This window comes from Lingula anatina, chromosome 8 (genome assembly GCF_051362555.1).
Source record: "Lingula anatina isolate TDL-2025a chromosome 8, LinAna3.0, whole genome shotgun sequence".
In the NCBI taxonomy this organism is placed as follows: domain Eukaryota; kingdom Metazoa; phylum Brachiopoda; class Lingulata; order Lingulida; family Lingulidae; genus Lingula; species Lingula anatina.
Genome location: NC_141774.1, coordinates 10,015,001 through 10,041,641, shown reverse-complemented (window position 1 = coordinate 10,041,641; position 26,641 = coordinate 10,015,001). Strand labels below are relative to the sequence as shown.

The following is a 26,641-nucleotide window of genomic DNA, read 5'->3' as shown; positions in this document are numbered from 1 at the left end:
AAAGGCGAAATTTCACTACTAGGCCTACTGCTCCGTAGCATATTTTCTAAACACTATTTGACCTCTTTTTAAGGTAACACAACGCGCACTGCAGTCAGGGCTTCATATACGGCGTTGCAATCATTGAGGGAGAGTGACGGGCTGGAGAGTGAAATGAGGAAATGTCGAAACAAACAGACGATTACATGTGCAACGGAGCGCGCACCATGGGATCAGCAGGCCGTCACCATTCAGTGCACAGCAGGGACCATAATTGAATGCCTCATTCGACCTTGAGCAAAACAAAAAGAGAAAAAAAAGAAGATCATTGAATCTTCAATATTAGCGTGCTGCCTGTGAGTAATACCGGATACATATAGACCATTGGAGATAGATTTGCGACATATCCGCTCGAAAATGAAGACGGAAACAACACGTTCTTGAGCGGCGCAGTTTTTGGGCTTCCACATTCACTCTCTCTCTCTCCGAGCCAACGGGAGAAAACTGGAAGGAAAACAACTCCGTTTATTCAGCGCAGCATGCACAAAAGCCTTGCGCCTTGACTTTAAAGCCTGCGTTTATTTGACGTTCCGTGTTACCTTTAGCAAAAGCACACATATAGACGTGGGGCCTTTCAATTTTTAACAGCGATATCCTGGTTTCAAGGGCACGTCGGTGGTATATTAATCCACAGGGGACTCAGTACAGCTGACAGCAAGAAAACCCATATCAGTTGGATGAATCAAGGCAGGCAATATTGACTGCACGGTACTGTGGTGTAAAACCCAGGTCCCTTGTACTGTGACCTGTGATTGATAATTTTTTTAAAAGATTAGGGGACGTGAGAGAGGGGCTGTGTACAAACTCCGGGGCTCTACCCCACCCCCCAATGCGTCCTGGTCATGGTCAGAGCCGATCTGGAGCTCGAGTTGTACAACCTTAACACACCACCGCTCGGACCTAAGGGAACACAGGGCCAACCCCCTGGGGACGACATCCCCTACACCAGCAAGGCACCGAGCTGCATGGGAAAAACGGGGAGGATGTTGAAAAGAATTCGGCGACTGAGCGGGGAAGGTCTCGCGGTGAAGTAAGTGGTGTTTATACTTTCTCATGTTTACATTATTTACAATCCAGCGCGAGAGAATGGCCGCGCATTGCCTGGTTTTAAATATAACTCAATCTACACGTACATATAGCATCCCCCGTATCATAGGGAACATACTTTATAAACATGACCTTTTAGGGTCTGGCAATCATATTAAAATTCAACTTCATAGCAAGAGCCACCCGAAATTTATCAGGCTCTCACTTAATTACAAATCCAACATCATCTTGGCATGTTTTGTTCCTGCACGGTGCTGTATTTGAATAGCCCTGGGATCACTGCCAACTTCTGTTGCCCTAGTATAATTATAATATATATGCTGCCAATCTTGAAATGAAAAAAAAAATCGAAATGAGTTATGAGTTATCCCAGGAAGTCACGACTTGAACCATAAGCATTGTAGTAATCGTGCTGTACTTATAAATAACGTATAGACCTATATATATATATATATATATATATATATATATATATATACATATACTGTGCTTGCTTTGGACGACTTAAATTAAATGCAGCGTAAACACTGTATTGCGCCATCGTCAATGCATACTTATAGGCAACAATTGAAATGGAGGTTCTTTTTCTGAAAATGTGAACCTTTTTAATGGGAAACCTACGTCTGTTAATATTTGTGTTTATATTTTGACTCAGAGCGGACTATCTCTCGTCCAAATGGGTGGTGTCTTAACCCCCCCCCCCCCACTACACCCCTACCCCCTTGCCTACCAGTTCGGGTGGAATACGTGTTTTTCTTCTAACCCCCTATTCTAAACAGCTGGAATTAACTAAAAGCTCATTTCCAAGTCGTGATTTAATGGTCTATGTGACGGGTTTTTTATACAACATATCAGATATATTTACAAGACGCTCCTCACTCATGAATGACGAAACCGCCATAATGTTCTACATTCTGTAATTTATGGTCTATGGTAATGTAATGTTAAGTACGGTGTCTGTTTGCTGTCTGTGCAGCCATTTCCTGCAAAAAATATCATACTTGGCAACCGAGATGTAGTGCTGGTCTGCCGGACGTTGAAAAAAACATTCCCAAAGCCAGCGGCGTGATTTCATAATCTAAAATAGAGTGCATGTGGACTTCTTTTTTGGTTATCTATAGCTATCAGCAGAGTCAGACTGCCAACGTGTTTTTAAAAGATAAGCCATTTTACACGGTGTTATAGTTATGTACATGTATACTGTATGCAGAATTGTTGAGATATTGCGCTAGGACTGAATTTTTAAAAAGCCGAGATCTAGGTATGCGCATTTAAATGGAATCAATCCACCACATAACACACATTACGGGGTTGCAAGTCACGTACACGTATTGAATGGAACACTTGTAAACCTCCCTCTTCTTGAATAATACCCACACTCTGCATAAAAAGTAAGCAAACAGCCTGCGTAACGACACAATAACAGACAACGGGGAGGAAAACAATGTGCGTTGACCAAGAAAAGTTCTATACATACAGTAAACTACGGTAAACATTTGTTTACCTGTGGGGGGAGAGAGAGAGAAGTGAGATATTGTTACGCGTACAGCGCATTGATAACGTGCTGTAGTATATGGTGGCTATTTTTCAGTGGCCCTCCTTCTCTCTCTCTCTCTCTCTCTCTCTGTGTGTGTGTGTGTGTGTGTGTGTGTGTGTGTGTGTGCGTCCCCTCTTTGCCACCATTTTGATATGCTAGAGCCACTAGTGTTGGATCAAGGGATTTGAGGATTTACATACATAACCCACATGCAGTGTTTATCGTCGCTGGTTTTCATAAAAATGACTCAGCGCGTTCAGAATGCATGTGTGGTATCGGTAAATAAAAGATGATTGGTGTCATTTACTATCTGTTATGAAGGAGCCGTGTTGTATTTGAAAGGGAACGCCGACGTTAACTGATATATCGCTGTAAGTTGAAAGGAGCTCAGCACGGGGCCCACTGGGCACGTGAATATATATATAGAGGCTTTATTGAATGACTTTGGTATTTACATCCTCATGAATCAGATGCCGATGATGAAGATAAATTTTATCTCTCTTTCGCGCGCGCACATGCACACGCAAGCACGCACACACGCAAGCAATCATGCACGCACGCGCCCATTTTCAGCAGGGACACATGTGCGGAATATTTATTATCTGACCACGGGATTCACTAGTACTGGTCGTCTGTTATAAAATTAATCTTTTCGCCTGAGATATAAGTTTGCAAACTATTAAGAGACCCCTGATATCAGACGGTATAGAATCTCCTTGTTCTATTTCTTTCAGATCATCTTTCCACTGAACGAGTGCAACGCGAGACAATATTTATATGTGCTTCAAGTTTATAGTAAGAAACTGCCCAATGTACCGCGAAAGAATTTTGCTTTAACAAAGAAGCGTTTGATTCAAAATAGATAAAAAAGAGATAACGCGAAGAATACCAAGAAGGCGCCCCTCGATGCCATTGTCACTGATATATGAACTTAAGCTGTCAAAAACATGTTTTTCAGCGGCATTCAGACAGGGACAATTTAAAACCGATAAATCGGCCTAAAACGCGTCTACGGAGGAGATCAAATAAAAGGCAAGATGTTAAAAGTTTTTCTCTCAAGATTTTTTTTGAGATTCTACGCCATTTGTTTTTCTATACATAGTTTACTTTAATTACAAGTTATTTGCTGTCGCAAAGTTTATGGGCCTTGTTTTGTTGTCATCGTATCCGGTTCGAACATTTAGTGCTACGTGACCACGTAAAAGTCACGTTAATTAACAAAAAAAACAGGTTGCATCCCTAGGCATGTTGAATGACTATGCACTACTTTCAAATCAAAAAAAGAAATAGCGGAAGTATTTATCTTTATGATGTCACAGAGAGTGCGATTAACTTCATATCGGTGCATTAAAGTAACTTAAAATCACAGATTTAAATCTCCGACTTTTATCTCATAAAATGCACCGTTTAATTCTGAAACGACTTTTATCCGCTCGACTTAACATGAAAATGTGTATCCGCAAAACACGAGCTGCGCTCTCATTACAAGACTCCTTCCTAAATGGGGCATTTTTATTGCAGTTTACAGCGAAAAAATATTTTTCTAAACTCATAAAAAAAAACAACTCATATTTGAAGTAAAAGTAGTTGCAAGGCACGTGAACGTGTGTGCGTGGCGTGGACGTCTTTGTTGCTCGATGCGTATAGTTTAAAAAGCGCGTTTGAGGCGGGGGTGTTTTCATGTGTTCTCTTCTGCTTATATATCGGTTACATGTAATTGCACCCGAGTTGCGCAGTTACAGGACTGAACTCTCTCTCTCTCTCTCTCTCTCTCTCTCTCTCACACACACACACACACTGTGCACGCTCTCTCTTGCTCTCTCTTTTTCTTTCTTCCCCCCCTCTCTCTCTCTCTCTCACATATATACTGTACTCTCTCTCTCTCTCACACACTCTCTCTCTCTCTCTCACACACACACACACACACACACACACACACACACCAAAAAAGTTGCATAACCCCGTCCGACAGTAGTTACACAAGGAGAGAGGGGACACTACCCAAGCTCCAAAACAGGCCCGCCACAAGTTATGGAGCAGCAGCGTTTAGTGCCTGGGATCTGCTAGAATACAAGTGCCGTTTGTATTTCGGTTGATTTCCACTTGAAACTGACAGATGGAGTCTACCAGTAGATCAAAAAGGTAAAGTCTGTGTTTTCTGTGCCACTAACGCACTGGGTGGTGTATAATTCCTCGGCTCTACTTATTAAATGTGCAAAATTTCCTGAAGAAGCCAACATCCGAATGCACTTAATTTTTAAGCAGTATTTTGCATTGCAAATAATAATGATAATAATAATAATAATGATAATAATAATTCTTTATTGAGGACTAAAATGTGTACAGGTTACATTGTACAGGCTTCCTACTCAACTATTAGTTTTATAACATATATGTAAATACAAAATACATAAGGCAAGATGACAGAAGTTATTGCTAGAGATGGGTGTATCGTTTCTTCAAACTGTCAGTTACATATGTACATCAGGGGCAGATCTAGGATTATATGAAGGGGGGTCCGCGGATGCGAAGCCGACCCCCCCCCCCTGGCATGGGGTTCGGGGCCCACTTAAGGGCCCCGATAAAAAATGATATTTTCGAGGGCGGATGGTGCCATTTGGTACGGTTTAGAACTATGATTTAGCTATTCAAAATTTTTATTTTAAGAGGAGACCATTGGTGTGATTTTTTTTTCAGAAATCGAAAGGGGGGGGGGGTCAGTAGTTATACTCTAAATCCACCACTGTATATATGTATGGCTCTTAAGTATGTTTCATAAGCCCCATTCACACGAGACACTTTCAATCGCGATTAGTGCCAAATCGCGATTCTATCGATGTAAAGCTTCTAGTGTGAACGCAGTAGAGACATCAAATCGCGATTCAAATTAATCCTACTCGAGATAGTTTCGTGGTCTGTTTTCTGCTCAGATGGTATCAGGAGTCTACATCTTCTGTCACTGTCAATAAGAAAAATAAAGGAACCTCTGTAGATTTCATAAGTGGAAACATTTTCATCCACTCAAGTTGTAGTAGAAGGGCTGACATCAAAATATGTGCAGTTTAAACATGTGCTAGCCCTGTTCATAATTAAGCAGAAGTTGCAGAACTATATACTGTAATATTTATGATGTTTATAGTTTTCATGCTCTTCCCTGTGCCATAAATATGGATGAGGAGAATAAATTCACCTGAAGATCTGAATCTATCTGCTTGCTTTGAAACTTGATCTTATGGCCCTTTTTCACGCTACATGGGGCTAATAAACAGCATATTTAGCTTTCGGTGGTCGAATAACGCTGGCATCATTTTTGTCAAACTTGTGCAATATCCGAAAATTTTAATTACCTACAAACCTACAAGGTAAAATGCACTGTGGCGTGGTGCCTCGTCTCGCGAGAAACTTAGCCCTAAGACGGGATTCTCATAAACCTATCATACCAGCAGGATCGATCTAACTCCTACGAGCTCCTACGTTTACGGTGAGCTCGGCTGTATCGTCCAGAGACAGTTTACTATCTCGGAGAGATACCGCTCTAACCCCATCAGCTCACACGCTGACTCAGGGATGAATTGATGGTCACGTATTACGACTCGGTGTCTCCTTGCATTGCCTTGGTTGTTTACCTACTAGGCTGTATTTGATCTATGATAAAGAGAGCGAATGTGAGTTTTAAAAGCGAGGTATTTTTATTTAAAAGGGTTTTTGATAACGTATTCGAGGTTTTGATCAAAGTTGGTAGCCGACATACGGTACATTTGAACTAAGAGCGAATATACAGATACAAATGAAATTTTATAATCACTAGCCAGCTATTTAAAATAATTTTATTTTTAAAAAAGCTATCCTCCCCCCCCCCCCAGTTGACCCAACCTGAAAATTGCATTGAACCTACTTCAATATATATATATATATATATTTGTTTTTGCAGAGCGTACCTTTTCCGATCTAATTGCCTGCTCAATGGATATCCCCCCCCCCCCCCCCCCCCCCCCGCCACACACACACATAGAATGCCTATTGCCCGCGGACCTGACTAGTTACTTGAACTGTAATAAAAGGCTTACTCTAGTATTATTACGGGGGTTTAGTAACGCCTCTCCGCACCCACCCCTCAACAAACCTATTCAATATAAGCCCGTATGTTAATTTGAAAACAGGATATCACTAATAGGACCTTCCACGTATATTATCTATAGTTTACGCCATTCATCGAGGCATTTGCTGCGCTATTAAATTGGTGACATCATCGCCGTAACGACACCTGCAGTCTTCAGTGACACGGAATCATCAAGGCGACAACCCCTTTGTTTGCCGTACAATTCTAACCCCACCCCCAGTTAATTTCATAACACGAATTTAGCGCGTGTGTGTGCGCTCGCGTACGCGTATATGTCTGGCAAGTAGGTTACATGCTATACAGGTATTTGCCGAAGGTCGAATGACTGAATGGTTTCTTTTTATGCGATTTCTTTTCGGGCACCCGGTCCCTTTGTCCTACTTCTTGCTCTACTGGGTACTCTCTTTTTTATATAAGAATAGTAACTTCACGCTTTCCACCGCCAGCTGGCGCAGTCTGTCGACCTCACGCGGCACCTTAATAACAAACCAGTCACATTGAATTGAACAAGGTACCTGTACAGACATACTGAACGCCGTATTCAGACTCTCATTTATTTCCCCCACGATGAAGAAAACCCAGCCGACGGCGGCGACTGCGGTTGACCCAAGGACAAATAGGTCAGGACTTAAACCGTTTACTCCTATACTTATGTACACCTCTAGTAGTATTTATGAAGTAGTTATATTGTACATGTAGTTGAGCGTCGTATATGTATTTTAAATACGCGTACCTTGATTTTGTGTAGTGACCTTAGAGTGTACCTTAAAGTATGTACCTTCACTGTAGATAACAGGGCATTAACCCCTTCAAGTTATTCACGTCCTCCCCGCGTATCTAAATTATTTTTTGGCTAAGGTGTATGTGTATTTAGGCCCAAGGCAGGGGAGGTACGGTGGGGGGGTGGGGGGGGTGGGGGGGGGTCTAAAGAACCATCCAGAATAGATACCAGTGAATCAAAATGGCATCTATGCGCTCTATTTAATTCCTCAAGTTGGGTCAACTACATGTAAGAGGGGAATAAACATTGCCATTAGAAACTGCTAGTCTTAGGACTGGTATAAGTACTTGCTTGAAGACCGGTTTACATTCACTATAGACCGTCATTACTTGTAGTAACAGTCCTATTGATGTCGCCACAAGGTTGTCAATTAACAAAGGGATCCCTTTGTTATCAAACGTCTATATCTAGCCCTTGGTTAGTTCCCGCCTGAACACGCCGTGATGACGTCAATTAATTTTAAACTGGGATAAGTAAGGCCTGGCTTGAACACGGCCCAAAATATGCAATTTATGTATTTATTTATGTGTTAATTTTGACGACCTTGAGTGACATTGAAAGGTTCCAAGTGCACCCGGGTGAACAAATAACATCACCTTTGCTTAACTCCGCTCACTTCATGTTGTACTGATTTTTTGGTTTATTTAAGGGTGGTGGATTATAAACAGTATTTATTTACGTTACATGACATGTTTCACTGTTAGCGCATGTTTCAATTATTCAAGCTTGTGCCAAGCATTATTGTGTAGACTTTATACAACCCGCATCGTGCCTAGTTTACTATATACTCCAGTATATATTCATATACCTGTACCTGTAGAAGGCAGATGTACAGCTCACCTACCTGCGTTTTATTTGACGTTTCCATTCGTCCTAGTTAATATGTGATGAAAGTTTTAGGATGATTTCGACTCTGGGGAGAAAATGAGAGATGGAGAATGTGTGTAGCCTATGTGTATGTGCGTGCGCGTGTGTGTTTTTGAGAGAGAGAGAGAGAGAGAGAGATGGTTGAAGCGATGGAGAGGAGAGATGCAAGAATTTTCATTTCATAACGTTTAAAGTTGTTGTGCAACTACTAACAAGGAAAACAGTGTGATTCATCATAAGATCATGTTATAAAAAAGTATCCATTCGACATGTTATACAAAAGCAGTCAATGTATATGAATTGTTATCGATGCAATATTTGTTTTGATACTGAAACAGTCAAATACAACTTTATATGAAAAAGGTATGAATCAGTTCAACGTGACCCTTGCGTTTAAGGCTTTTGTGTTAGATGGAACTTGTATCTTATAAATAACATCTTTTGTAAGAAATATAAATAGACCTTGAATAGAATCTTAATAAAAGAGGTGGTATACAGTTTCACATCGAAGAGAAATTTGATCCAAGAAGTGCACCTGGACTGTTGAGCGCTCACATTTTTTATTAAGCTTTGCAGTGTTTTATGTGCGGGTCATTGTATGGAAAGCGATCATCCAAGAGATCTAGAGAGCGTGTACACACATACAAGAGAGAGAGGGACAGAGAGAAAGAGAGAGCGTGAGAGAGCGTGTAGATAGTAGCGTAAAGAGGAGTATACTTGTTACTGAGCGAAGAATTCAAGTATATAATGTGGCCGTGATTATATATATTTACTTGTAGTTAGTTTTTGCTTATATCAAATAAGCCGTCCAAATGACAACGAAACAATCAACGTTTAGGTAGGTACAAAGCTTTATTACGATCTCCACTATTTCAAAGGTTCGCTTTTCCGAAGGTCCGCCATTCCGAAGATTCACTGTTCCGAAATACACTTTGCGAGTAACACAAAGAACCCGAATTGAAGGTTAAGAATATATATATATAATTCAAGTCATCTTAGTTAATGAAATACATGTAGAGCGCGTAAGTGTATAGATAGCATTTTGATTCAAAGGGCACTGGTATAATCCAGGGGCGGATCCAGAGATATTTTCTGACTGTCTTCCACATTATCTTTGTTGATCCATCCTCCATTTTTTGACCGTCTTCCAACAGAAAAAATTAGGTACTCATCAATGTAAACTTAGAAATTTGACCGTCTTCCAGAAGACCCAGAAGACGGCCTCAATCCGCTCTTGAGTATCTATTCTAGCCAAAGAATGGTTCTTTAGACCCCCCCCCATTACTTCCCCTGCGAACTCCTCATTGATAGATGGATGAATGTTAAATGAAAATCACCATGGAGTATATCCCATATGTTTATTAGAATTTAGCAATTAACCGCGTTAAAGAGTATTATACAGAGTACAATCTTCTCAAATTGTCCTGTTGTACATGTTGTTCTAGACAGTATTACACATGGTTGGGGTAGAATTTTAGTACATGTACCAAAAGACGACCCATATTTAACATTTTTTAGATTAAACTTAAAAAAGATAACAACTGTTCATTTTGGCCAAAAAATGAATTTTCTTGGGGTAAACGACAATTTCCCCATACTTACCAATGGTCAATGAATACATTTCTACATTCAAAGTTAGTCCTCGGGTTTTTTTTCTAAGAAAAAAGTTTGTTTTTTTTTTTGTAAGAGATTACTGCAGAGTATAGCCATCTATGGAGGTCACGTGGTCCGATGACAAACACAGATTTCAGAATAATTGCTATAACTGCCGTTTTTGTGGCAAAATAGAATATTTTATATTTGTATGAGTTGTTTACAATGTATTTATTATGAAACATAGATCTCGCACGAAGAGTTGTTATCCCTTTAATCGGTCTTCTTCAACTTATTGTATTTGTCCGGAACCGCGCAAATTTTAGATCTATACGAATGTAATTTAGAAATGGGCTCGAAATACGGACACCGTTGGAAATTTTTAGTTCGGATAACGCGTTAATATTACCTACCAGGTTCGTGGTAAAAAAATTGTTACGTGTAAATCGCTATGAGGAAATCCAACGCTGACAACAATAACCAGTGTCAATCATTTAATGTGCACTCGTCGCTGCTCAGGTACATTCTGCCGATATGTTGAATATTACACCTTTTAGTATCTTACCAAGACAATGGCTTCATAAACTTCCTTATCAGTGGCTTCTTAATCAGACTAGTAAACAAGGCTTACTCTGCCTCTTCAGACTTGACATAATGTATTTATAGAGAATTGCGGTTTACAATAAAAGTTATTACAGGGGTACTTAAAGTTACTGACATTGCCTATGAATTATTAAATGTCCCCGACATATTCCTCCCTTTCCCAAACAAAGAAACTGGATTATAGAGAATTACGGTTTACAATAAAAGTTATTACTTGAGGTTACTGACATTGCCTATGAATTATTAAATGCCCCCGACATATTGCATGATTATACTGTCTTCGGAATAGCGAACTTTTCGGAATAGCACACCCTTAGCCTTCGGAATATATTGCAAACCTTCGGAATAATGACCCCCCGAATTTCAGAGGTCAGAAAAATCTTTTTCAGCATTTTTTTGGAACAGTGGACCTTTGGAATATAGAGATGCACCACGGTTATGAGTTTGTTAATCGGAAAAAAGTGATCAGAATACACGGATAGTTTGGGTTCCGATCAGCTGCTGGAGTAGTACTTTTACTAGTATAGTCAGCATCTTGCTGGTAATCCAGAAAACACAGAACGTTTAGTTATCATAACGTTACCATAACGTTTACTTGACCAAAAACATTATGTTAATGTCATGGTAACGTCATAAAACGTTACATAACGTTATTCGCTAGGCAGAACCAAAAGTAAGAAACAGTTGCGTAATGATAATAACAAACGATTAATTTATATCAAATCATTCTAACACATAGAACAATCAGATGTAAGAGGACGACAAAAACATGGTGATCGTAAAAACAAGCCCATTTAACTTTTTGGCCGAACAGTATTGATAGCACTAGGGGGCGACTTATTGCACGAAATACGACATTCAAACCGGTTTTAATCACCCTTTTCGATACTCTTTCCATAAAGCATTGTGTCAACTTCAATTTTGACGTTTTGTTGTTCAAAATGCCAAACGACTCGTATTCTTTTTTGTTCAGACTTTTTTCGTGTCTTCGCTGAAATTCGATCATCGAACGGACAACAAGCGGAATTTATATCGTATTGTATGACCATCTCTCGACCTTCTGATAAAATACTTGAAACGCACTGCATGAGGAAAAAAATCAAGACTTGTACGTTGACCATATCAACCAATCAGATCAACTTGTGAATTCTCTTCGGTGTGTAATGAGCCTTGACGCTTTATCTCGACTAACGGGGATTTTAAACAACTAATGCGGCCAAATGTGAGAGCGCGGTGCGTACAAGTTTTATAATGGGACAGAAATGCGAAACTTAATCCATTTTCATTAAAAGGAATTCGCTCACCATCCCTTTAAATCGGCGCATTCATCCATGATATGACATAGCACAATATATTTACAAGTGCAACTGGACACTCTCGTGACTGACCGGTCCTTAGTGATTGTTGTCATGCAATCTGGTTTATATCAAGACCTCTCGCACCCACCTTGCAATAATGGAGTCCGAGATAGTATCTTATCTGAGCACGAAATGTTTCGTAATGAAAAACAAATAATGCGTTGCAGGCCCATGGCCGCGAGGGGGGTGGGGGGGGGGGGGGTTCGAAAGAGCACCCCTTTTGCCTGGAACAGGTACCCTCTGGGTAAAATCTTATCTAAGAGCACGAGGTTTCATAGTAAAAGGTCCAATTTTTAATTAAAAGAACCCCCTTTTGAAATTGGTAGCTACGTGCCTGTGTTGTTTCGAGCTTCATTAGTGGAAAAAATAATGACTGCAACTGTGTATTTATCAAAATGTCCATATTTGAGAATACATGCAAATATTTATCTTCAATCCGTAATGTTTATCAATTTGTTATTATTAAAATGATTAATCAATTTATCATTCTAAAAAATTCTACAGTAGTTGTGTCCATGAAACATGTTTATAACATCTTGCTAATTTTCTTTCTAGTTTTGACAATGGTAACATGAAAGCGATGAGCCTGTTGCTGGCCGCCGTTATTGTGGTGGTGGTTTCGTGCATGGACGTGGCGTCGTCTGCTCAGAAGGACATCCCCAAGACCGCCATAGATGTAAGAATATCAGGAACAGATTCAGAAATGTTTTACGAGTCTTTGAAATTATCTTTAACGATTCATTTACCATGAATGACCGTCTTCCAAAGGAAAAAATTAGATGCCCGTCAATGTTAAGTTAAAAATTCTGACCGTCTTCCGGAAGACTGTATAGAATACCAATATGTGACAAATGATTCTGAAAGTAACCGACGAATTAAAATATTAACATGTCAACATGTCAGGCTATTTTAGTTGAATTAGAAATGTAACTAACTTTGGCAGTTTTTTTCTCCTACGGGTTATCGCAAGTGATCTTTGAATTGTCTCATAAATTTCACGTGACCTTCACCTGACCTTACATGACTGGTTCCACATGACCTTGACCTAATTTGCATCTTTCAGGTGATGCTATCTGTTCTGTACGCGGCGTCGGCTGTGTGGATATTCGTTACTTTGGTGTTGGGTTGGACAATGAAACTGACTACGAGTTTAAAATACAAGTCTAGAAAAAATAACAAGATGAATTTTCAGAAAATCGGCGCCATGGGTAAATTACAATTTTTCTTATATTCTTCATTTTTTGGGGAGAATACATGCAAATGTACCCCGTCATTCTTTTCCCGATATGCCGAAAATGTGTGTTAGTCTATTTTGTTTGCACTAGAAATCCAGGAATAATTGTGAAATGAATACATCTAATTTATTTGTTAAATTTCCAGTCACGAAAATTTTAATATTGAGCGCAATGTTCTAGATTAATGAACATGTGTTAGAATGGAGGGTGAAATAAAATGTCTACCGCTTCTGTTAAAAGAGTGTCAAAAGTGGATTTTATAAAAGTGTTAACGAACATTTGTTTGCAGTATTTGGTATGGGCGCGATGGTATACAGTTCTCTGGGGATAGCGGAGTTCGTTTCCCTGGCACCCGAGTGCCGCTATCTGGAATCCATTTTTGGACCGCTCCTCTCCATTGCTTTTACGTCACTTCAGGTTTACTTTCTGTTGGTCTATGCCAAGGTAAGTAGAAATCTATTTCAATATAAGAGATAAATCTTTACTTTTGGGAATATATATCACAATTGTACAGTTTACCATATATTTTACATTATATATTCTAATGAACTAATAGGTCCTACCTTTTTATTGGAATCATCATTAATTTTGTATTTTGAATGTACCTTCCAAATACATTGATGTTATTATTATTATTATTATTATTATTATTATTATTATTATACGCAAAAGTAAGTAGCAATAGTATAATCTGAACATTTTTTTTGTTTTTGAGTGTGTGTATTTTAGTTTGTGTGTGGGGGGAGAGAGAAAGAGAGAGAGATTCTTTTTCATTTATTTTGCTAAGATCCAAGTATGGATTAAATACGATGCATAATCACTGCCCACATACCGCTGTCTCTCTCTGGTCATGTTTAATTCTGACATTATCACCAATTCGTTTACTTAGATTTTAGTAATTGATTTTTCAGGTTACAATTAACATGGGCAAGGTTGTTCCAATATTATCCCGGTTTGGGCTGATGGTAATAATGGGGACCAATATATCTGTGTGGATTCACACCACAATATCAGAGGCCCGACACTCGTCTGAGGAAGCCCATCATTCAGATTCCAGTCACAGTGTCAAAAACGACACGAATTACACATGTAAGTTAAGACATTGTTGTACTGACCTGTGAGGAAAAAAGGAAAAATGAAAAGTATGACAATTTACAAGATGAATACCAGTAGCCTTATTATACTAAAAAAAACATTGTGCACAATTTCGTTTATGTAATGGAAGAATTAAGCAAAACTTTACTGTTATTTAATAAAAATAAGAAGAAGAAGAATTACTTTAATATTTTTATAATATTTTTATGAAGTATAATTGAACAAAATTAAATTGAGATTAATTTAAGTGTTTAATCGTGCAGTATTGACATCCATATTTGATAATTTTGAATTTTTCATTGTAAAAATCTCGTCAAAAAAAAAGACAAGTAATTCTTCAACACGAATTTAAAGGATGTTTGGTACATTGAAGAAATATAAAATGGATATGTGAAATCAAAAATAAAGCACCTTTTAGTTAATACGGTCCTGATTTTGTTTCCAGACGCTTGCGCTGGTGGGATAACTCTGCAACGTCAACTCTCATCTTACCTATACCCGTGTGTCATTGAATACAGCCTGATCACTTCCACAAACATTTATCTAATCTGGAGCAAAATATGTCAGCCCACTCACGCTGCGCCTCCAAAGACTGAACTATCAGAGGACAACCTTCACGCCAAATGTAACGGCTACGTAGACCCTAAGTCGGTGAGAAAGTCTTCCAGCATCGCCCGGATGGAGCATCTTGGACACGGGCCTCATCACGTTCATTTTGACCACCCTCACGGTCACCACGGTTCTCATGGCCACGTCAATCGTGCCTTCTCCGCGGTTCTAGCGGACATTATCGAGGAATCGGGCTCGGAAGGTGAGTCGTCTGCTCACTCCGAACCCGCCACGCCCAAGCAAAAAACTGCGGAGGAGTCGGAGTGCAACTGTTTCAATTCGTTCAAGGAAGGAGTAAGCGGCCACCAAGACAGCTGCCCCGTGAAGGAGAAGGACCAGAAGATCGAGTTCAGCTCCAAGGCAGACGAAGTGAAATTCTACTTCGGGGAAGCCAGTGATGCTGCGTCGGACCATCACGAGCACGTGGAGCTCCACGATCAAGCGTCGCATAGCAACAAGGACATGATGTCTGTGAGTCAGGTGACGCGTCACGTGGCCGACTGGCATCGCCATAACAACGACCACAGCCAGCACACGTTTCTGGAAGCCAGCGATCTTGTTCATACAGGTAGATCAACGCTGACCAACGTAGCGTCCAGCGTTTCTATAGCAACATCAGCTTACGAGGCTCCCCACATGCCCGACGTGAAGGAGGCGGAATACTACAACAACCACTGCGGACTTTACATCGGTCTTACGATTGCACTGGCGACTCTGGTCACTATCATAGTGTTCTTGAATCTCTTGTACGCCGACAGCAGCGACATCCTTGGCAGAGTAGAGTACGCAAATGCACACCTGTTCATTGCCAAAATATCTCTTAACATACTTAACATTTTCGCGCTATTCATTACGCATTTCAGCATCAACAGCCTGATGAAGAAAGACCCCAATTTGCGTGGACTACGACTGGGGAAAGAAGGGAGGAGGCATTCAGACGAGAAACATCAGCAGCATCAGCTGGCCCTTGATAAAGCTCTTCTCGGGATTTCATTTATTGGTCTGATGGGCTACTGCACATTGACCATCATAGCTGGACTAGGGGTGACCGATCCTGAGGTGGACGCTGGACTGACCACCGCCGACGCTGCTATTGTTATGATAGAGGCGGTGCTTCAAACGGTTTTCCTTGTGACGTCATTCTTACCGCGGAGGGCGACGACGCCGGAACAGCGCGAGAAGCGTCCCGGCAGGCAAGGACTGTTTTTCCTTCTTTGCTGCAACTTTTGCCTCTGGGGCTTGAATTCATTTGGGCTGCGAAATGAAATAGCCAATAGTATCCAGATTTCTTTTTACACGGTGAACGCATGGGTGATTTTGTCTCACGTCACACTGCCGCTGATGATATTGTATAGGTTTCATTCCATCGTGGTTATTTCTGACGTCATAACGCATGCGTACACTCCTAAATACATTGGACTGGACACACATAAGATATAAACTGCTACTCGAGTATTTAAAGTTGGCGCATTGATGACAGAGATGTGATTCAAAATGATACCAGTGATTGATTTTGAGTTGATTTTTTATAATCAACAAAACAATCAAATTGAACAGTATGTTCAAAATAGCATAAATTCTATCAAGGTGACTACTGAATATAAATCAAGTTTGTGTTCGAGAGAAAAAGCGCCACGTTCTGGCAAACCTCATCTACGCTTTACTTAATGTCCCTAGGGGTAAACGTGGCTACATAATTATCATGAAATGATCTATTTTTGTATACATGCTCCACAGATGCCAATATAAGATATGACGTCACTGACGTCACATAGCGTCAGGAAGAAAGATATTCACAATTAACGTAAGCAAACTACATCTATCAACTATTCACATTAGACGAGTTATGACTTCAACACATCTGTTAGACACTTGCCAAGGTATGATGTGACGTCATTTAAATATATAACGTCAGCAAGATAAATATTTACAGCTGACACTGAATTATCTCTTAGACACAACTGTCAGACAGTTGAGAGCAATACCTGGGTAAAAACAAAAAATGACTGGTGAAAAAAATGTCGAGCAAGCGCACTGTAAATATTGTCATGACATGTTAGTATGATTTCGGCCTGTAGCCAACAATTTCAAAACGGGCGTTCTTTTTTTTCTTGAAAAGTGAACCTTTTTACCTCCTTTAGCTGACCCTACTTGCGAAAAATAGAACCTGGGGCAAACCTCGAATCAGAGCGGACTATTTTCCGACAATAGGGGTTGTTATCTCCACCATTACCCCCCCCCCCCCCCACCATGAACCCCCTGTCTACAGGCCTGTTTAAAATATCCCAGGAATACATATATGTCTTTGCTTCATATAGTTTGACTGATATATATATCAAGCTTTAAGAAAATTTTTGTCACGCACGATCACAAACAATAGCACATGTAACCCGCTGAAAAAATAATTGGAGCATCTTTGCGGGAAAAGACGATATTTTGAAAGACACAGTCCCATGATTTAAAGGGAAGGGACGCAATGGGTGAAATAGCAGGACTGCGCTGTTCATAAGCAGTTACAAGTAGGACATATTATCGGACCAGACTATTTAACTTTCATTATTTTTATTTTTTCTCTGTAATCTTAAGAGACAGATAATATCATTTTGACGAAAAAAAGAAACTTAGATGATTATTGTTATGCCCTTTTCATATCAACCAGAATACGATAGCGGTGCAGTCTGTATCGGCACATTTTGAGAGATTGAACATTTTGGAAATTAGCCTGGCTAATGCGTAGGCAGTAGTCTAAACGCCCCCCCCTCTCCTTGTAGAGATCTTCTAAAATAGTGAATGGTACTACACTTTTCGCAGCGTGCATGCCAGGACCTTCCAAAGCGTACCGATACGGACAGTGTCGCTATGGTTAAGCGCCTGTGTGAAAAGAGCTGTAGATTCAACTTTGAAAATATTACAAAATGAGCTACAATGACGGAGAGATTTACTATATTCATGTACTTCATCAAACTTAAAGTTTTTTTTATTTTCCGAATATTTAAACTTTATTCAGTCATTAAGTAGTTTTATTTGTTCATTTAGTTTTTATTAATTTAATGTACATATAGTCTAACGCTGTGCGTACGTCTGTAACTAGGATCAAAAACTAACATTGTTTAGTTTTTTATATTTTGTTAACTATCTAATAGTATGAAAATGTTGTTATACAAGTTAACTTTATATAGTTATAAAACTAATGCTAGGGTTCCCCGTTTGTTATTTGTTGGGGTGCATAAGTAGAGACAATGAATAAACTACGGTAGTGAATCGATCTTTTCAATCGGAAAAAAATGTGAATTTTACAGATACTGTATTTTTGAGTCATAAATTCTTAGAATTACAACTAAACTGTGACTGATGAGAACAAAATTGAAAAGCTGACTACGCAATAGTTTTATTCTGTATAGTAAAAGCTAAAAAAAATATAATATAATATTTATTGATTTAAATATTGTGTATCTCAAAGATTGATAATTTTTCCGTATTGAAAAAGATCATTTCATCACCGTATTTTGTAATGTTGTATAATAGGAAGGACGTTCACTCTCTTGATGCAACGCGGCACTGTAACTATGCACACTTTATAGTATGTGTATAACTTACAAGACTTACATGTTCATGATGATAATATATATGCTCTCTGTATATTCACTTAATGTATGACATCATGAAGAGCTGCTCCAGTTTTTATGCTCTAAACTGTTCTTGATTTACAGGAGTGCATGACGTCACTTCCATATATAAACAATTATCATGACGTCACCAAATTTCACATATATCCCTTCGCATTCTTCCAGGTATTTAACAATGTATTTTGTTCCATTTTAAGGGCAATTCATACGTATTTTAGAGACATATAATAACAGTGCCATGGAACACGTAACAAAATATGATATATGTGCTAAATAAAGCTATATTTTACATTTATCGGCTTGAAGAGTTGTGTTCCTTCTCCGCTACCACAATAAGAACAATTCGTACACGTATACAGTATGCCGTGCTTATCGTATTTGCTGGACAACATAAACATATTAACGTAACCCAGTCACTATAATGGAAAACGGATAAAAAAGATATAAAATATTAAAAGTGTTATTGGATTAAGGGGGATCAATACGCTTGAAAGGCTTACATTTACCGGCCATACAGTTCTTTAAGGTGAATTATTTATCCTAATATCATTGCAACAAAAATGCAGGCTTTCAGGCTGCACATTCCATTTTTTTTTCTTTTTGCTGCTTTATCCACCACCCCTAAATGCTTCTGCACATAGGATGGTTAATAAGCGTTATATATTTCAAATTGGTCTTTGTGAACTGCTGTGAGGTAGTGATCGGTTTCCAACGTAGCTCTGTCGGTAAGACATTAGCATGACAATAGGCATGGTTGACTAGGGTGCGATCTTCAATTCGGTGACAGTGCTTGTTTTTTATATTGTTATGTTTAGGAGATTTGTGCCCCTTATTACGATGCTTCGTTTCACAAAATTAATATTTCGCCTCTTTACTGGTGACGTCAGAATTTAGCCGTTCAAACTATTTCCTGGCACCGGATTGTAGTACTTATTGTTGAGATTTAAAAGGCGTTAAAACGATGTTGACAGCTGCGCAGCTTCGGATGAAGCAGATCTGTTTGAATCGATATTACAGTTTTCACCCCCAAAACGAAGCTGTCACATCATCCGCTCAGATAAACAAATTCATCCTGACGTATTTTTGATACGATAGCATTATCTCGTAACATAACAATGTTTTTTTTTTCACTTAAACGGATAATCGAAAACCGAATGTTTTGATCTCTGTTAAACCAGCCAATAACTTAAAGTCATAATAACTCTTCGTTTTGGCCAAAAATTGGATTTTCCTGGAAAAAACGGCAATTTTCCCGTACTTACCAATGGTCAACGACCCCATTCCTGCATTCAAAGTTAATCCAGGGTTTTTTTCCTAAACGTACGGTTTTTTGTTAAAATCTCTTAAGAGATTTTAACTGACGGAGCTCTCTCTGACATTGCAAAGTCACTGGTGACCTACTTAAAACCGCGGGAAAAGCAGACAACAACAACACTATATAAGATTCATGAGATATATTCGTCTTTTTGTTAAAAATGCATTTATATCCACAATGTGTGCCATTCTGGGCTTTTCGTTATCCGACGCACTGTACAAAAACTCGCAACTTACGTCTGCGTCCGCATTAATGTGTTTGGCGCCATGTTATTTTGGTCTCGAATGAACGCGAGAATCCGCGTGACACCATTACGTCATTAGCAACGAATGCCTTGATGACTGGGAAAAATGGCATCGAAAGCCCCATTGACAAGCACAGATTTTAGTTTTACTCCAATAACGGCCGTTTTAGTGGTAAAATACGATAGAATATATTTCCATGCGTTGTTTAAAATGTATCTCATGCGGAATTTTGAATCTCAAAGGAAGAGTTATTATTGCTTTAAATCAGCCACTTTTTCGTCCAAACAAGACCGCATTAACTTCAGACGCTGTGACGTCACTCGTAAAAGAGACTATTACAGACTGCGGCATTAGCAGTAATGATAGCACATTGAAAGGATTACGTTTGAAACGATGAACGACCTTTTTTTACATAGAAGTGCTATGAATAAAAGCACGAAGTCCTCCGCCGGGAAATCTTGTCCTGAAGAAACATTTGTCCAGTAATCAGACAGGCTGAGACGCCATGAGAGCCACGAGTAACACGTCGCTTGCCAGTATTGGTTGTGTGGGTGTAACATCTTCATGTTTTTACAGCACAACACAGATTAGATGATTCTTTGGAGGGTGGTCTCCTTGCAACCAGAAACCATGGGGAATTGTAAACACTAACGTATCGATTCCTATGAAAGGCATTGTGAAAACAGATATCAGTCAGTCACTCGACCACGGAAATGTTTTGTCAGAATTACTCTAATTGTTACAAAATAAATCGGTTTGTGCTCTTCACATCCAGGGTCCATGTATATTGGTGCCGAAATTGACGGACCGTGAAACAGAACGGTTTTTATGTAGCATTATTCTCTCGTGTTGATCCCAGAGATCAGAAGAGTCATGAACGCATTGTACGTTTTTTGGTGTATTTTATTTATTACGGATTGGTAAATACCCGTGATAACACGTATTTGGACGGACTTTATGAGTAACCTTCAGGAGGTGTCAACTCTTAAGGTGACACGAATTTGTATGCCGCGGTGTCGGCGAACTGGGCTGCTCACGACAACGACAAAAGAAGAGCTACTCACGGAAATCAACGACAAAAGGCGAACGCACTTTGAGAAGCCGTTTATAGCCATGACGACACAAGACAGTTCAAACTGTCATTAACATTCATTTAAGCCTTGCCATTTTGTAAAATTAATGACTTACTCGTGCATAACGACACCTCGGTACAAGTGGCACAAGTCTACGGAAATTACAGCAAACTCATGACTGCAGGCCTGTTAGGTAATTGAAAAATCGCCCTTACACAACTTGGTGTGTTGAAATTGTGTACAGTACTTTGACATTTTGCACCATGGTAGATTGGAGTCTACAGGTTTCCGCAAGAAAGATGTTCCTTTGATGCGATCCAGTTAGAGGAAATGAAAGCACGAGACAGAAAGTAATAAGACGGGAGCGAAAAATTGTTGGTTTAAGACACTGGAAAAGAGCCAATTGATGGTATACAGAGCAGACGTAGACAAAGAGAGTTTCAGACAGCCAAAAAAAAAAAAACAAAACAAATAAAAACAACAGAGAATGGGATGTTAAAATTGGTCTTTTCAAAGGCAATTTCGGAACTGAAACATCCAATTGGTTTGGACACTTAAAGTGGGTCCCCAGGGCTGCACGGAGACGTCGTACCTGATCAAATCTGACCAACAAGTAGTTTTTAAACCCTGCGACAACATTCTACGCTGCAATGACGACCGAACAAGGAAGGCAAAACGGAATATTCAGTTGAATTATATTACAAGATCTGTCATAATTGACTAATACTCCGTTAACGAGTTTTACGAAGAATACCAATATTATTATAGGAAGACAAAATTTGATGGCCACAGATGACACAGACGAAAACCAACATCTTTAATTAATGAATCTTGAAAAAACGTTCAGCGTCCTTGGTGCAGGACAAGATAGTGCAGAAGCAAAGTTGTTATCGATTTATATAAAAAATCTACAAGATCTTAAGCATTCACCAGATGTGTTCGTAGTGTCTGTTAAAAAGTGTCTGTTAAAGTAAAGTTTTAGTTTACACACTGTAAGAAACGACCTATTGTAACAGTTTCACTGTTTATTTGGGTTAATTTGCCTCAAATGTACTGTTGAAAATTGACGCCGAATATCAATCAAGGTGGATGAATGAAATCATTATATCATTTCGGATTATTCAGATTGTAGTTAATATTGATGCTTTATGCAGCACACCCAAGCACTTGATTTCACATACTAATACGGCTGAAATACATGTCATTTAGGCAGGGAGACTTTCCATTCATATTGGAAAAATACTCAAATATTTAAAACCCGCTTCAGGAGATTCTATAATACGTAATCGAACAAAACATTTCGCCACTACCGAGTTGAACCATTATTTTAACATACATTGTACGTGGTGCTAACGAAAATTGCATCTTATTGACTTCTGAGGGGCGTCACAAAATTTTCTACATATCTTTCTTCGCTTCAGTAAAACTGAAAACGAATCCCGGGTGGAAAAAATGACGAACGGAACAGAGTACGGCTGCTGGAGAATGCTCGAGGAATGTTGGTGTCGGGTTATATATGGTATATGTGCCCTTTCAGCTCTCGGAAATGGCCTCACAATGGTTGTCATTGCGGCAAGTTCCCGTTTGAGAAGGCGCTCGACTTTTATTATCTTGACCTTCCTGGCCGCGGCGGATTTCGCGGTTATGCTGCTCTTCGCAATGTATTGTGGTCTAGATGATCTCATTTCACAAAATCGCAATCTGGAGTGTATCATCCACAATGGAATGGCATGGGGGAATAACACCAGTGCTTGTTTATCGTATATTTTCATCATCATGGTCGCCTTGGAAAGATTTATTGTAGTGTATTTCCCGTTTTGGGGTCGCAGGTGTCTGACAGGCGGGAAAACGACAGTCACGTGTGTCGTCATCTGCGTCGTCATTATGTCCGCTAACTCGTATCTTTGGTGGTACACAAAACCTAGACCGGAACCGGAAGGTCGGCCATGCTACCCTGACGTCACAATGGGACACGTGTACTATTACTCGTATATCGTCAATACTAGCGCCACCTGGTTAGCCTTACTGGTTCTGTGCTTGGCTATTATCGTTCGTCTGCGCCAAGTCGCTCGAAGGCGGATATCCCTGGTTGGAAACAGGGGCGCTTACAATGATCAAAATTACGCCAAAACCCACGTGCTGTTGCTTGCCAACGCTTTCGCTTTCATACTCCTGATAGGACCCCTCCTATGCGTAGACTTGGCCGACGAGTTCTCCGCACAGATCCCCTTTTACATCCGAGCGTGGCTTTTCCTACTGAGCAAAACGAACCACTGCGTGAATTTCCTTCTCTATGTTCTCACCAGCTGGGAGTTTCGCCGGGAGTGCTGGGAAACGTTCAGGCGTCTTACCTGTTGCCTTAGGCCAGTGAGAGAACCGCATGCTACGGCCATGTCGCCCCTCCCGGCCCTCGACAGTCCTGTCGGCAATCAACAAGCGTTTCTTTTTCCTCCTGCGAACCAGCCCAATGCCAACGACCTCCAGAAGAAAGGCATGTGCAGAAGTGGCGCTCCTCCATCTTGTATGGACCTTCTGTTGCCTCAACGTGCTCCTCTCGCCATTTTGGACGAGTCGGAACTTTAAACAATCCTTGCTTTCTGTGCTTTCTGGAGCCACAGATCCCAAAATTATTCTGTACATCGTGTAATTTATCGTATCGTATCTCGTGGAAACAACTGTCGCCATTGTTTTCTTAACGCAACACGCTGCGAACTTAAGAGTGCAGAGGGATTAGATTTGATATTTAGCAAAACGATTGTTTAGATTCACTATTCAGCACAAAATTTTTGCTATTTCGCCAAACGATGCATTATATTTGCTATTAAGCAAAAACAATAGATTTACATTTGTTATTTTGCAGAAACGATAGATTATAGGCCTATCAGCTGTTTAGAAAAAACGATGGATTAGATTTTCTACTCAGTCTAAACAATGGAATATTTTCGCAAAAAGACACGATGGAATATATTTGCTATTCAGCAAAAACGATGGGTTATATTTGCCATTCAGCAAAACGATGGATTCTATTTGCTTTTTAACAAAACGATCGATCAAAATTTTCAGTAAAACGAATCACGCTATGGCGTGCTTCTTTAAATCGGACGGTCGCATAGAAAGATTGATCTTTTCTCAGTGGAAACACGCCTCGCCTCGAATGTATGTAGGCGACGCAGGCCCGATGTCGTATAAAATTTAACTTTCTGCGTTATTTGTATTGTGTCCGATTCGTTTTTTTTTTAATTCTTTGACAATATTTGTTGTCGTGAATGAATTTTGTGCTGAGTACAATCAGTGACTTTTTTTTAGACTTGTCAAGCGTAAAATGTGTGAATATTGTGACAATATATGAACATTTATTTGTTAGGTGATTTATCTGTGATTGACGTTCATTGTGGCTACAATGGAAAATTAAATTAATTTTGATAAAATGGCAATTTTATGTTTCTTACAATCACGTTTTTATTGGACGATAATTACAGTTTTATTCAAAGTTATGTAATACTTAGAAAAACATTTTAATAAGTGTTGTACTTGTTGGAAATACATTTGATAAAATGTTGTACACTGTAACAGTGAAAAGCTGATTTCTCTTTCTCTTATGAATGGCACATTTTTAACTAATTGCTTTTTACAAATATTGACCTCAAAGCGGCTGAAATTTATACATCAAACTTGTACCTACACGTATGTTTGCCGATAAGATTGGTTTTCTCTACTACTTTTATATAGTACTAAAACTTGCTGTGCTCGCCAAAGTGAAACTTGATTTTCGCGCCATGAATGTTTAATAAACGTACTAACCGAACCTCTTCAGTTTTTAGTTCTTGCTGCACAACGATCAATGTGCGAACTAGAAACGTTGCAGTGCAACTAATTGCAACAATCTACATCAATAACACCTGCTGTCCAATGCAAAAAAAATCTCCTCAAATATGGGTCGATTTCCTATAGTCTACTATAGGACTAAACTTTTGTTTAGGCATAGACAGCAAATCTCTTGTAATGGGACCCTCTACATTATCATTATCAAGTTTGCCGGGCCTTTATAGCATAATAAGCGAAGTGTTACAAATCTACCCAGGGGAATGTTTGGGCTCATTGGCATTGGAATTATCGGTCTCGTTCCAAGTCCCTCGCTGAACTCAATCAGTTTAACAAATTAACACGCCCCCTCTTCTTTCCAAAGCACTCGTATAATCAGCAGCTTTTTTAATTCTGCCCAAAGCTAGTCTGTTAAACTGATTGCATTCGGCGAGACGCCCCATGGAGTTGGATCGACCTACGTAGACCGATAATTCCAATGGGAATGAGGCTTTTCGCAATTTTATAACCCTGGGCGCAACAGGCGTGAAACCGTTGACTGAACTTGAATGATATCCAGGCCATTAATTCCCTTCTCAAAATGCGCCACTGACAAAAAAGCTTATCCTTCTGCAGCATGAATGTTTGCAGTTTTGAAAACAATTAGATAAATAAATCAACAAAATGTTACCAAAGAGAACAACGATGCTTTTTCTCTTGTGAATTCTAAGTGAATTCTAAGTATCCGAATTAAAGCTACATGGCTGAAGCGTTGGAAATGAGAAGCTGGTAGTCCTAGGAATGGTAGCCCCATATGATTAGTATAGTTTACGGTTAGTCGGAGTATTGGGGTTTGTATATGGGCCGAATGTCACCTGTACAAAGTAATGGCGAACGGACTACGGTTCCTAGCGGACTGATATTCCTATCACAAGCAGTTTGAAGTCAACTTAGAGAGCATTCACATCGAGAAGAGCCGAGGTCTAGCAAGGTCGAGACCTAAATATGTCGGACCTACATGAAAGGAAACCGCGTAATCCTTTAATAGTCTCTCAATGAATGCCATCGAGAGACCGCAGTTTACTTTCATGTAGGTCCGCCATATTTAGGTCTCGGCCTTGCTAGACCTCAGCTCTTCTCGATGTGAATGCTCTCTTAAATAACGAAAATGAGCTATGTGAAGATCCTTTGGAAGTTGTTGTAGCTTTATTGTGCACAAAGCGCATTTGGAGTATGTACATGTATAAATTATTTATCAGCAGCATTTTGTTATAAGCTCTTTGTACGTTGGTGTGATTTTAATTTATGTATTACTATTTGTTGTTTATGTCTCCACACCGTAACGGACAATAAAAAACACAATTACAGCGAAGAGGGTTTGGAATCAATATCCACTGTATTAACACGACGAAATGATAAAAATAATTTTCAGTACCATTTGGATTTTTTGTGTTACGTGAACAAGTAATTTGTTTATCACATCCAGTAATGATATAGGGGACACAACATGAGGTTAAATTGCATCTTTTTCAACAGTTAATGAACAATCACAAAAAGCTTTTTCAATCAGAGTTACTCGTGTGAAGCTATCAATACCAGTGAATACATGTATAAAGACGTACTTTGCGTCTAGAAATCAGAGCAATTACTTCAATGTTGCTTGGTTGAAGATGGCTTGAACATGTTGGATTCTGAGT

The 26,641-nt window shown here is 39.5% G+C and overlaps 2 protein-coding genes across 3 annotated transcripts; both read left to right on the top strand.

Moving 5' to 3' along the window:
- The first annotated feature begins 44 nt into the window (after positions 1-44).
- On the top strand, positions 45-17,516 carry LOC106153354 (uncharacterized). Of its 2 annotated transcripts, none has more exons than XM_013527245.2 (6): positions 45-1,069; positions 12,501-12,621; positions 13,009-13,153; positions 13,470-13,624; positions 14,092-14,269; positions 14,721-17,516. In XM_013527245.2, exons 1-6 carry the CDS (start codon positions 882-884, stop codon positions 16,322-16,324), a joined length of 2,391 nt encoding a protein of 796 aa, XP_013382699.2. In that variant the 5' UTR covers positions 45-881; the 3' UTR covers positions 16,325-17,516. The 2 variants fall into 2 exon arrangements, with proteins under 2 accessions (XP_013382699.2, XP_013382700.1); XM_013527246.3 differs by lacking the exon at positions 45-1,069 and adding an exon at positions 7,160-7,363.
- A 5,079-nt stretch (positions 17,517-22,595) lies between these two features.
- LOC106156972 (cannabinoid receptor 2-like) lies at positions 22,596-23,726 on the top strand. The gene has a single exon (XM_013532418.2). The coding sequence runs from the start codon at positions 22,596-22,598 to the stop codon at positions 23,724-23,726; it is 1,131 nt and encodes a 376-aa protein (XP_013387872.2).
- The last annotated feature ends 2,915 nt before the right edge of the window (positions 23,727-26,641 follow it).